At 43.2% G+C, this 14445-nt stretch overlaps 1 protein-coding gene across 1 annotated transcript in view; it reads right to left on the bottom strand.

The window, feature by feature from the left end:
• LOC126234390 (uncharacterized) overlaps positions 1-14445 on the bottom strand; it is a 151935-nt gene that overhangs the window by 71372 nt on the left and 66118 nt on the right. Inside the window, exon 5 of the mRNA XM_049943078.1 lies at positions 467-555. Within this exon, the coding sequence (XP_049799035.1) occupies positions 467-555 (89 nt within the window). The remainder of the gene's footprint in view (positions 1-466; positions 556-14445) is intronic.

Below are 14445 nucleotides of genomic sequence, written 5' to 3'. Positions count from 1 at the left end.
TAAACTGACAACGAGCCGTTGCACACAATACGTTCCCGATACCAAACCACTCAGCTAATACCCATGAGCAGCTTCGAATAATTTGACTGTAGGTTTAATGTCTACCCTGCATATTCCCAGAACAAGCAAAAATGACACACTACGTCAGCGGCTACTGGCTTGGCTGGGTTACGTCAGCTGAAAGTGAAATGGTGTAAAAAACTGAGTGCGAGTGTAAAGCAGCGGAAAAATATTTATGTGTTTTAGTGCCCTTGTAGAAAAGGTTGTCGAGACACAAAGCTGGAATGAAAATGTTACATGAATAGAACCTCTGCATATAAGGTTTCCAAGTAATTACAAATTCATCAGCTACAACTGATGACGTATCATTTTTGAGAAGAAAAGATCACGAAGTGTTATGAACTACAAGTAACAATTACAACAAAGGAGGATCATTCTATGGTATTTCATAGCATGGCATACAAACCTTAATTTCCCATATTCGGCTCAGGTCGCTTCTGCTCAAATTCATAGTAATGCTAATTGGGTCTCTCACGCTGTCCACGTCAAAGTACACTGAAAACAGAAATCAAGCATGATGATCCCTGAAAATAAAGATATGGAAATAATTAGTCCTATAAACCACAAAGCTGATATTCATTTAAATCCTTGTTCCTAGGTTTTTGCGCTATTTGTACCGGAATTGTGTGGATCGAGCCGGTTTACATAATACAGTACTTCCCTTGCAGGTGGCAATGGCCCATCAAGTTTGCAAGTCTATATCGTGCATTTCGCCTCGATGCATAAACTCACTACTTCACTGAACTGAATATAGCTGTACCCACTGAAACAATGAGCATAGAATTTTCTTTTCTCTGGGTTATTCATACATAATGTATAGCTTATAAGGTGAAATGGCGTTTTAAAATGTAGTATGCTGCCTAAACTCCCCACTGAAATTATATGGAGGAGGTTCTGAGAGGTCGCATAGTGGCTGGTTAATTCCAAATACTGCGTTATAAATCAGCAGAATACATTATTACATTAAAGTTTAGCCGTTTATAGTTATTTGGATCTTCCTGTATTTCACGTGTGTCTAAAAATTACCACATTATAAAAGTTACATGAAAGGGAAATTTCAAATCATGTGAACTTTCCTGGTGCTAGTAAAATAAACGTCCGGGAAGTTATTCGCTTACGGTTGTCAATACTGGCAATACCGCGAGAAGGCAGTAAAAATGGCATGTCCAGATCGTAACAAAGAAAATATCCTGTGATGGTTCAACTTAACACGGGCTGGACAGAAATATGAAAACTACACATCTACATCTACGTGATTACTCTGCTATTCACAATAAAGTGCCTGCCAGAGGGTTCATTGAACCACCTTCAAGCTGTCTCTCTACCGTTCCGCTCTCGAACGGCACGCGGGAAAAACGAGCGCTTAATATTTTCTGTGCGAGCCCTGATTTCTCTTATTTTATCGTGATGATCATTTCTCCCTATGTAGGTGGGTGCCAACAGAATGTTTTCGCAATCGGAGGAGAAAACTGAAATTTCATGAGAAGATCCTGTCGCAACGAAAAACGCCTTTGTTTTAATGATTGCCACTCCAATTCACACATCATGTCTGTGACACTATTTCCCCTATTTCGCTGTAATACAAAGCGAGCTGCTCTTCTTTGTACTTTTTCGATGTCATCCACAACAAATGCAAGCTTGGACATAAATGCAGACGCTAACCAAGCTTGGAGGATGGGCTGTTGTATCTGACCACGAACGGCACCACTGCAGTGTCCTCAATACGTTGCACGTGTCATTGATAGACATAACAGTGTTTTGTGTAGTTTTGTGTCGGAGCTAAGTGAATGAGAATGTGAGCAAATTCTTAGTGCTCATTTGGTGGGTGCTTCCGAAACCACGGTAGCTGAAGTGTTATGTGCTTCAAGAGGCACCTACCGAAGATTTATACCGAATACAAGGAAAGTGGAAAAACAACATCCGCTAAGCCACCACGCGGAAAAAGTGTGCTTCGAGTGATCGAGACAGACGGTCATTTAACAGGACTGTGACGAAAAGTAAGAGGACGACAGGTGCAAAAATCACTGTAGAACTGAAGTCTCACTAGCAAACCCAGCCACCACCAAAAGAACAAGAAGGGAGCTTCATAAGCAGGGAATGGAGGGGAAACTGGAATTCCAAAATCACTCATCAGTGATGCACATAACCGTAACGGGAAAACGTGGTATCGAAGCCATAACAACTCGAGTATGGAATATTCAAAGAAGTCATTTGGTCGGATGAGGCTTGTTTCACACTGTCCCCAATTTCTGGATGGGTTTACGTCCCAAGAACGAAACATGACAGGATTTCGGTGATGATTTGGGCAGTCATATTACGGTATTTCATGGGACCCAAGGCTGCTCTGCCAGGGATTATTTGACCATTCTGGTTCATCAGGTCCATTCCATGGTATATTGTTTGTTCCCCAATGGTGACACTGTGTTCCAAGGTGACAGGGCCACTGTTCACACAGCTCGCAATGTCCAGGGCAGGTTCTGTGAGCACGGTGATGAATTATCGCATCTGCCCTCGCAACGTTACTGACTCTTTGTGGGCTACTTTGAAGAGAAGGTTGTGTTATCGCTATCAAATGGTTCACATGGCTCTGAGCACTATGGGACTCAACATCTGAGGTCATCAGTCCCGTAGAACACAGAACTACTTAAACCTAACTAACTTAAGGACATCACACACATCCATGCCCGAGGCAGGATTCGAATCTGCGACCGTAGCGGTCGCGCAGTACCAGACTGTAGCGCCTAGAACCGCTCGGCCACCTATCGCTATCCACCTTCACCATCAGTACCTGGACTTGCCACTATTTTGCAATAAGAAAGGTCTAAGATTCTCTTTAAAACCATACAGGAGCTCTATTTATCCACTCCGAGACGATTGGAAGCTGTTTTGAATGCCACCGGTATTCCTACAGCGTATTAGGCATTTTTTGTACACCTATATGTACTGCATAGGTTGTAAAAGGGCTCCATTTATGTATATGCATAAGGAGCTGCTTATCAGAAAGTCCTTTAATTAATTGTTAAACTTTACTATGTTACTCACAATAGATTTAATATGATGTGGCAGTCTGTTCAATACATGTGATCCTAAGTAGCTCATACTTCCTGTAACAGAAGTAAATCCTTGAAACTTTTGTAGAAGTTCCTGAAGACCTAGTTTTATATTCATAATTTCCTCTATTTTTTGAGAATTATTAGACATGATAAAGGACACTAATGAATGTGCTGTGAGTTATCAAAACACAAAATTTTTCGAGGAGGTCTTTGAAGGTGTTCTATAACTGATGATAGCAGATGATGTTCTCATATCGCCGGCCGCTGTGGCCGAGCGGTTCTAGGCGCTTCAGTCCTGAACCGCACTGCTGCTACGGTCGCAGGTTCGAATCCTGCCTCGGGCATGGATGTGTGTGATGTCCTTAGGTTAGGTAGGTTTAAGTACACTTCTGGAAATTGAAATAAGAACACCGTGAATTCATTGTCCCAGGAAGGGGAAACTTTATTGACACATTCCTGGGGTCAGATACATCACATGATCACACTGACAGAACCACAGACACATAGACACAGGCAACAGAGCATGCACAATGTCGGCACTAGTACAGTGTATATCCACCTTTCGCAGCAATGCAGGCTGCTGTTCTCCCATGGAGACGATCGTAGAGATGCTGGATGTAGTCCTGTGGAACGGCTTGCCATGCCATTTCCACCTGGCGCCTCAGTTGGACCAGCGTTCGTGCTGGACGTGCAGACCGCGTGAGACGACGCTTCATCCAGTCCCAAACATGCTCAATGGGGGACAGATCCGGAGATCTTGCTGGCCAGGGTAGTTGACTTACACCTTCTAGAGCACGTTGGGTGGCACGGGATACATGCGGACGTGCATTGTCCTGTTGGAACAGCAAGTTCCCTTGCCGGTCTAGGAATGGTAGAACGATGGGTTCGATGACGGTTTGGATGTACCGTGCACTATTCAGTGTCCCCTCGACGATCACCAGTGGTGTACGGCCAGTGTAGGAGATCGCTCCCCACACCATGATGCCGGGTGTTGGCCCTGTGTGCCTCGGTCGTATGCAGTCCTGATTGTGGCGCTCACCTGCACGGCGCCAAACACGCATACGACCATCATTGGCACCAAGGCAGAAGCGACTCTCATCGCTGAAGACGACACGTCTCCATTCGTCCCTCCATTCACGCCTGTCGCGACACCACTGGAGGCGGGCTGCACGATGTTGGGGCGTGAGCGGAAGACGGCCTAACGGTGTGCGGGACCGTAGCCCAGCTTCATGGAGACGGTTGCGAATGGTCCTCGCCGATACCCCAGGAGCAACAGTGTCCCTAATTTGCTAGGAAGTGGCGGTGCGGTCCCCTACGGCACTGCGTAGGATCCTACGGTCTTGGCGTGCATCCGTGCGTCGCTGCGGTCCGGTCCCAGGTCGACGGGCACGTGCACCTTCCGCCGACCACTGGCGACAACATCGATGTACTGTGGAGACCTCACGCCCCACGTGTTGAGCAATTCGGCGGTACGTCCACCCGGCCTCCCGCATGCCCACTATACGCCCTCGCTCAAAGTCCGTCAACTGCACATACGGTTCACGTCCACGCTGTCGCGGCATGCTACCAGTGTTAAAGACTGCGTTGGAGCTCCGTATGCCACGGCAAACTGGCTGACACTGACGGCGGCGGTGCACAAATGCTGAGCAGCTAGCGCCATTCGACGGCCAACACCGCGGTTCCTGGTGTGTCCGCTGTGCCGTGCGTGTGATCATTGCTTGTACAGCCCTCTCGCAGTGTCCGGAGCAAGTATGGTGGGTCTGACACACCGGTGTCAATGTGTTCTTTTTTCCATGTCCAGGAGTGTAGTTCTAAGTCTAGGGGACTGATGACCTCAGATGGTAAGTCCCATAGTGCTTAGAGCCATTTGAACCATTTGTTCTCATATCAAGCCATTGTATCCTGAAGATGTTCTCCTTGTAAGTCAAGCTGGCCAAAAAATGATTCTGTAACTCATTAGCGAATGGAAATTTCTAGAAAAAACTGATTTCTTCACTTCTAAACGTCCTGTAGCAGTAATCAGTCGTCGAAAGCATTTTTGTGACTCAGAAAATCAAAGTTGTGTCTTTCCCTCGAAGCAGCATTTAATATACTGATTTTATTATGACTCAATACTGCCAGCTACAGCTTCTTCGGTAACAGCTGTCACCATGTTGAACATGATTATGATGTTTTTTACACAGCTAGGATTAATTGTTCTGTGGAACCGTTCAATGGTTGGTTAGTTGATTGATTTGGGAGAGGGGGACAAATAGCGACGTCATCGGTACCATCGATTTAGGGAAGGATGCGGAACAAAGTGTGCCGTGCCCTTTCAAAAGAACCATCCCAGCATTTGCCTGAATTTCGGAAAATCAGGGAAAACCTAAATCAGGATGACCGGGCACGGGTTTGAACCGTCGTCCTCCCGAATGCGAGTCCAGTGTGCTAACCACTGCGTCACCTCGGTCGGTGAACCGTTCAATAAGAATATTATAAAAGAATAACTTTCGGAAGTCTCTTCATGGATTTTTGGATCATCACAATTGCGTGACAATTATTTATCGTCTGAAGTTATCCATGTTTGATTATAAGAGCTGTTAGTAGTTGTTTATCCTGTAGTGAAGTAGAAGTGGATAGTTCCTGTTAATTATTATGGGTGGAGGTTACACTCAACAACCGAACTAGGTTAATAATTGGCTCCTTTTACCGATCTCCCGACTCAGCAGCGTTAGTGGCAGAACAACTGAGAGAAAATCTGGAATACATTTCACATAAATTTCCTCAGCATGTTATAGTCTTAGGTGGAGATTTCAATTTACCACATATAGACTGGGACACTCAGATGTTTAAGACGGATAGTAGGGACAGAGCCTCGAGTGACATTATACTGAGTGCACTATCCGAAAATTACCTCGAGCAATTAAACAGAGAACCGACTCGTGGAGATAACATCTTGGACCTACTGATAACAAACAGACCCGAACTTTTCGACTCTGTAAGTGCAGAACAGGGAATCAGTGATCATAAGGCCGTTGCAGCATCGCTGAATGTGGAAGTAAATAGGAATATATAAAAAAAGGGAGGAAGGTTTATCTGTTTAGCAAGAGTAATAGAAGGCAGATTTCAGACTACCTAACAGATCAAAATGAAAATTTCTGTTCCGACATTGACAATGTTGAGTGTTTATGGAAAAAGTTCAAGGCAATCGTAAAATGCGTTTTAGACAGGTACATGCCGAGTAAAACTGTGAGGGACGGGAAAAACCCACCGTGGTTCAACAACAAAGTTAGGAAACTACTGCGAAAGCAAAGAGAGCTTCACTGCAAGTTCAACGTAGCCAAAACCTCTCAGACAAACAGAAGCTAAACAATGTCAAAGTTAGCGTAAGGAGAGCTATGCGTGAAGCGTTCAGTGAATTCGAAAGTAAAATTCTATGTACAGACTTGACAGAAAATCCTAGGAAGTTCTGGTCTTACGTTAAATCAGTAAGTGGCTCGAAACAGCATTTCCAGACACTCCTGGATGATGATGGCATTGAAACAGAGGATAACACGCGTAAAGCTGAAATACTAAACACGTTTTTCCAAAGCTGTTTCACAGAGGAAGACCGCACTGTAGTTCCTTCTCTAAATCCTCGCACAAACGAAAAAATGGCTGACATCAAAATAAGTGTCAACAGAGGAAACTCCACTGGACCTGACGGGATACCAATTCGATTCTACACAGAGTACACGAAAGAACTTGCCCCCCTTCTAACAGTCGTGTACCGCAAGTCTCTAGAGAAACGGAAGGTTCCAACTGATTGGAAAAGAGCACAGGTAGTCCCAGTCTTCACCGCGGGACAGCTACGGTCGCAGGTTCGAATCCTGCCTCGGGCATGGATGTGTGTGATGTCCTTAGGTTAGTTAGGTTTAATTAGTTCTAAGTTCTAGGTGACTGATGACCTCAGAAGTTAACTCGCATAGTGCTCAGAGCCATTTTTTTAGTCCCAGTCTTCAAGAGGGGTCGTCGAGCAGGCGCGCAAAACTATAGACCTATATCTCTGATGTGGATCTGTTGTAGAATTTTAAAACATGTTTTTTGCTCGCGTATCATGTCGTTTCTGGAAACCCTAAATCTGCTCTGTAGGAATCAACATGGATTCCGGAAACAGCGATCGTGTGAGACCCAACTCGCTTTATTTGTTCATGAGACCCAGAAAATATTAGATACAGGCTCCCAGGTAGATGCCATTTTCCTTGACTTCCGAAAGGCGTTCGATACAGTTCCGCACTGTCACCTGATAAACAAAGTAAGAGCCTACGGAATATCGGACCAGCTGTGTGGTTGGATTGAAGAGTTTTTAGCAAACAGAACACAGCATGTTGTTCTCAATGGAGAGACGACTACAGACGTTAAAGTAACCTCTGGCGTGCCACTGGGGAGTGTTATGGGACCATTGCTTTTCACAATATATATAAATGACCTAATAGATAGTGTCGGAAGTTCCATGCGGCTTTTCGCAGAAGATGCTGTAGTATGCAGAGAAGTTGCAGCATTAGAAAATTGTAGCGAAATGCAGGAAGATCTGCAGCGGATAGGCACTTGGTGCAGGGAGTGGCAACTGTCTCTTAACATAGACAAATGTAATGTATTGGAACACATAGAAAGAAGGATCCTTTATTGTATGATTATATGATAGCGGAACAAACACTGGTAGAAGTTACTTCTGTAAAATATCTGGGAGTATGCGTGCGGAACGATTTGTAGTGGAATGATCATATAAAATTGATTGTTGATAAGTCGGGTACGAGGTTGAGATTCATTGGGAGAGTCCTTAGAAAATGTAGTCCATCAACAAAGGAGTTGGCTCACAAAACACTCGTTCGACCTATACTTGAGTATTGCTCATCAGTGTGGGATCCGTACCAGATCGGGTTGACCGAGGAGATAGAGAAGATCCAAAGAAGAGCGGCGCGTTTCGTCACAGGCTTATTTGGTAAGCGTGATAGCGTTACAGAGATGTTTAGCAAACTCAAGTGGCAGACTCTGCAAGAGAGGCGCTCTGCATCGCGGTGTAGCTTGCTGTCCAGGTTTCGAGAGGGTGCGTTTCTGGATGAGGTATCGAATATATTGCTTCTCCCTACTTATACCTCCCGAGGAGATCACGAATGTAAAATTAGAGAGATTCGAGCGCGCACGGAGGCTTTCCGGCAGTCCTTCCCGCGAAGCATACGCGACTGGAACAGGAAAGGGAGGTAATGAGAGTGGCACGTAAAGTGCTCTCCGCCACACACCGTTGGGTGGCTTGCGAAGTATAAATGTAGATGTAGATGTAGAATTTAGGATTAACTGCCAAATTTCCGACCACAAAAACAGAAGTAAAAATAATTTCCATATATTAGTTTCTCCATATTTGGATGATGCTGACTGCGCAACTCTTTTCTTGTGCCTGTGTCCCTCACTCCGCAGCGTCGGCATGTATATCGTCTGATTTGGCAAGGTTAATTGATGGGGTGGCCGGATGCCCTTCCTGTCGCCACCCCGGGGGATGAGATAATGAGCAACAATACAACACGATGGCGAGGACAACACAACAACCAGTCCGTGAGCGGAGAACAATCCCCGACCCAGCCGGGAATCGAACCCAAGCCACCTGGCGCGGCGTTCCGTCGCGCTGACCACTCAGCTATCGGGGCGGACATGCTGCCTGCGCAACTATTGTTCAGTTAAAGAAAATCTGCTCCGGTTGCTTAATTGGAGCGTTATTAAGTGCACACACGACCGGTTTGGGCCTTTATATTAAGTCATTATCAAGTTTATCTGAAACTGCCAAATATAATATAATGGTATATAGATATTCCTGTAAATAATAATACATAAGAGGCAATGCTTAGTAAAGTACAAGTACAGGGAGAATATACAATTTACGTTATGCTGTAACGAAGCAGCTTCAAATGATAAAAAGTAGAAGTCAAGTGGATTTAAAAAAAAATCGCGCCCAATGATGTCATGAGAAAAATGGGCTTGATGTAACTATAAAAGGCTGTGCAATCCAATACCTTCAGACTGTTCCAATGGATTAGGTAAAAAGGGTTATCTGACATATTTCAAAATTACATTACATGTTTCTCAGTTTAAATCCTAATAGTAAAAAGATAAAAAGTCAAATAGATTTAAAAAGTTTCGTACCCTGTGACGTCATGAGAAAAATGGGCGTGTCGTAATTATAAAAGCGGTACAAACGGATACATTAAACTTGTTAACATGTTTAAGCTTCAAAGAGTTATTTTCTGACGTGTTTCAGAATTACAAGTGTAAAATACGACTAGTTGCAATGAACGAGGCGTCCATGTCCAGCGTAAATTTTATTCGTTACAGAGACGAGGACGCCCCGTTCATTGAAACTATTTTACAGTTTAATTAATTCCAAAGAATTACTTGTAGCAATTAATCTGAGACGCATGCAGCTTCATTCTGAAACACGTCAGCAAGCTAAAGCATGTTAACAATTTTAATTTATCGTATTGTACAGTTTTTATAATTACGACACGCTCGTTTCTCTCATGACGTCATTAGGGGCGATTTTTTTAAAATCTTCTTGACTTTTATTGTTTTTATCATTTGACTGTGCTTCTCTACAGCATAATAACAACTTATACTCTACATGTACAAAGCATTGTCTCTCATCTCCTGCTATACAAAGGAATATCTACACTGACGGAAAAAATAGCAAACCAAAAAGGAGCTGTGCGACATAAACGAAATTGGCTGGCGTGTTTCAACATCTGAAACATGAAGTCTGTTCAGATTTCGTGCCAGTAGCTAGTAGCGCCACTATGAGGATGCAAATCAGTTTTGCTATAAATACACGCTGTAACGGTCGTGGACGTTAGTTACGTTTGAGACTTCACGCGGTGAACTGACGTTAGTCAAGAATGCCTTTAAGGCCACAAAGACGCCATTATCAACACCTCAGTGTGTTTGAACGAGATCGTGTAATAGGGCTACGAGAAGCCGGATGTTCCTTCTGCGATACTGCACAAAGACTTCGCAGGAATGCAGCCACCGCGCATCGATTGCTGGAATCGGTGGTCACGACTATATACGGTCGCAATAAGACCGGTCTCCGGACGCCCACGTGGCACAACTGAGATGGAGTACCATCGTGTTCCGCGTATGGCTCTGGCGCATAGTGCTGCATCTGCAGCAGCAATTTGAACAGCAATTGGCACCGCAGTGGTACAACGAATTGTTACAAACAGGTTACTTCAGGGACAGATCCAAGGCGCCCTATAGGATGCATTCCACTGACTCCAAATTAACGCAATTTGCGATTTCAGTGGTGTCAAATGAGAGCTCATTACAGGGCAGGGTGGGGCTCCTTTGTGCTTTCCAATGAAAGCTAGTTTTGCCTGGGTGCCAATGATGACCGTGTGTTGGTTAGAAGGAGGGCAGTTAAGTGACTGCAAACATATTGTCTGCGTGCTAGACACACTGTACGTACATCTGGAGTTATTGTCTGGGGTGCGATTTCGTATGACAGCAGGGGCACCCTCATGGTTATCCCACATACCCTGACTGCAAGTCTGTACGTCGGTCTGGTGATTCGACCTGTTGTGCTGCCATTCATGAACAGCATTCCAGTCGGTGTTCTCCAACAGGATAACGCTCACCCACATACCGCCGTCGTAGCCCAACACGCTCTAGAGAGTGCCGACTGCTCGATCGCTATATCCGTCTCCAATCGAGCACATGTGGGACACCATCGGACGACAACCCTAGAGTCATCCAGAAACAGCATTAAGCGTTCCTGTATTGACCGACCAAGTGCAACAGGCATGGAAGTCCATCCCACAAACTGACATCCGGCAGCTGTACATTAGCAGCTGCACATTTGCTTGCTTAGTTTCAACATTCCGGCGGTTACACCAGTTATTAATGTATCAGCATTTGAGATTTTCAATGGCTTATCTCGCGCTTACATTAACCTGAGATTTTGCAATGTTAATCACTTAAATATGTTACTTAGACAAATGTGTTTCCGAAATTTCATTACTCTACGTTAATTATTATTTGTGATGCGATTTTTTCCCTCAGTTTATGTACCCATCATAATATATCCAGAAGTTTCAGATATACTTGACAAAGGCCTAATGAAAAGGCCGAAACCGCTCGTGTGTGGTCTTACTAAAGTTCCAATTAGGCAACTGGAGCGGCTCTTCATTAATTTCCATGTAGACAATGCACCCATGTCTTGCGTCCAGAATGGAGTTTTATAATCTGCTGCAAAAGCCCGTAACACGTTGTTGGTAGAAATAAGCAGGAAACTGGAATCACCAGGTACTCAAAAACAAAGTAAAATGGTATGTTATTAGTCGTACCTTCCTTATCACATCGTTAGGACTCTGATATGGACATTCCACCTAAAACTAATGTTCGTATTAAAAAAGTTTTTTAACTTTTCCAGCACTGGTACAGAGACAGGATATCATGTAGAACAAAGCGGGAATTATATCAAAATGTTAGAAGTAGTCACAATCAAGCTACAGTAGCCCATTACAAACAGTATTATAAGGTGCTTAAAAATGTTGTAAGAAAGACAAAGAGTATGTGGTATGCAAATACGAGGGCCGTTCAGAAAGTAACCTCCGGTTGATTTAAGAAAATACACCAAGTTAAATAAAAATATTTTAATATATACATCTTACAACTACATCTCTGCACTATTTTTCTACATAGTCTCCATAGCGATTGAGGCACTTATCGTATCTCTTCACAAGCTTTGAAATTCCTTCTGCATAAAAATCACCCGCTTGTGCCTGGAGCCAGCCTGTGACCGTCACTATCTCGTACAAGAGAGTCTTAGAAATCTGTGGAAAACCAGTAGACAACTCCGACATTGAGAAACGTCGATTTTCACGAACTTTTGCATGAACTGTCTGAACGAGTTCGTCAGTCACCAATGATGGTCTACCACTCCTCTCTTCATCATGAACGTTTTCTCGTCCACTTTTAAATAAACGTACCCATTCACGGACAACTCCTTCACTCATAACTCTTGGTCCGTACACGGCACAAAGCTCACGATGAATAGCTGCTGCAGAATATCCTTTGGCTGTAAAAAACCTTATGACAGCACGCACTTCACATTTGGCGGGGTTTTCTATTGCAGCATACATTTCAAACTGCCACAAAAACTAAACTAGCGCAGGTACGACGTTCACTCGACCACGGCTTGATGCCGACTGACCTGTTGAGTGCGTGAACGCACAGATGGCGTCGCTACTCCCCCCACAACCCGCACTGTGACCAATCGGAGGTTACTTTCTGAACTGCCCTCGTAGAATAGCTAATTCACAGGATAAAATTAAAACCATTTGATCTGTTGTGAAGGAAGTGCTGGTCAGCAGCACAAGGTCGACGATATAAAGTCAGTTCGCAGTAAAAATATTTCTGTCACTGATAAATCAGATATATGTACAGTATTTAACAATCATTTTCTGAGCATTGCTGGTGAATTAAATAAAAATTTAGTTTCTGCAGGAAATAGTATAACTATTTTGGCAAATGCCTTTCCGAGATTGACGTCTGAAATACTCCTCTGTGATACAGACAAGAGGGAGATCCAGTCAATAATTAAATCACTGAAGACTAAGGACTCTCATGGTTACGATGGTGTGCCTAGCAGAATATTAAAGTTCTGTGCTGCACATGTTAGCGCTGTATTTAGCCGTATTTGTAGTTTTTCCTTTAGGAATGGTCAGTTTCCTGAGCGATTAAAGTACTCAGTAGCAAAGCTGCTTTATAAAAAGAGATAATGTAGATAATTTGAGACCTATTTCTATGCCATCAGTGTTTGCAAAAGTTATTGAAAAGGCTATGTATGTAAGGATAATTGATTATTTTATATCACACGATTTGCTATCACATGTACAGTTCGGCTTTAGAAGTCGTTTAACAACTGAAAATGCTATATTCTCTTTTCTCTGTGAGGTACTGGATGGGTTAAACAAAAGGTTTCGAGCGCTAGGCATATTTTTTTATGTAACTAAGTCATTTGATTGTGTTGATCACAAAATATTGCTCCAGAAGTTGGACCATTACGGAATACGGGGAGTAGCTCACAATTGGTTCACCTGTTACTTTAGCAACAGGCAGCAAAAGGTCATTATTCACAATGTTAATAACGGCTGTGATGTGGGGTCTGAGTGGGGTACTGTCAAGTGGGGGCTGCCCCAGGGATCAGTGTTGGGGCCACTCCTGTTCCTTATTTATATAAATGATATGCCCTCTAGTATTACGGGTAGCTCTAAAATATTTCTGTTTGCTGATGACACTAGCTTGTTAGTGAAGAATATTAAGTGCAACATTGGCTCGGTTTCAAATAGTGCAGTACATGACCTCAGTTCATGGCTTGTAGAAAATAAACTAACGCTAAATCACAGTAAGACTCAGTTTTTACAATTTCTAACACACAGTTCAACAAAACCTGACATTTTAATTTCACAGAACGGGCATATGATTAGTGAAACTGAACAGTTCAAATTCCTAGGTGTTCAGATAGATATTAAGCTGTCGTGGAAAGCCCACGTTCAGGATCTTGTTCAAAGACTTAATACTGCCATTTTTGCTATTCGAACGGTATCAGAAGTGAGTGCTTCGACACGAAAATTAGTCTAATTTGCTTATTTTCATTCGCTATTGTCGCATGATATTATATTTTGAGGTAACTCTTCCCATTCTAAAAGGATACTTTTGGCCCAGAAACGGGCGGTTCGGGCAATAAGTGGTGTTATTTCACGAACCTCTTGTCGATCTCTGTTCACGAGTCTTGGTATTTTGACATTGGCCTCCCAATACGTATATTCCTTATCGTCGTTTCTTGTTACCAATATTAGTTTATTCCCAACAATAAGCAACTTTTACTCGGTTAATACTCGGCAGAAATCAAACCTGCATTTGGATCGGACTTCCTTAACTCTTGTGCAAAAAGGTGTGCAGTATACTGCTGCATCCATTTTCCATAAGCTGCCACACGAATTCAAAAATCTTTGCAATAATCTACGCGCTTTCAAATCGAAACTGAAGAGTTTCCTCATGGGTCACTCCTTCTAATCTGTCGAAGAGTTCCTTGAAAAATTAAGCTGATTTTTATTGTATTGCTGATAGCGTTTACTTAAACTTATGGACTGACTTTTTTAAGGTTAATGAACATTTATTTTTATCTGTTATTACGTTTATGTTGTATTGCATGTACTGACACGTTCCATGACCTTGGAGATTTGTTTCTGAATTTGGTCCTAAGGAACATGACGAGTAAATAAAAGAAATAAACAGCTGTAGTGATTTCTCAAATTATTAATGTCAT

The sequence above is a fragment of the Schistocerca nitens genome, chromosome 2, assembly GCF_023898315.1.
Source record: "Schistocerca nitens isolate TAMUIC-IGC-003100 chromosome 2, iqSchNite1.1, whole genome shotgun sequence".
Classification (NCBI taxonomy): domain Eukaryota; kingdom Metazoa; phylum Arthropoda; class Insecta; order Orthoptera; family Acrididae; genus Schistocerca; species Schistocerca nitens.
This window is presented reverse-complemented; position numbering and strand designations above follow the sequence as displayed.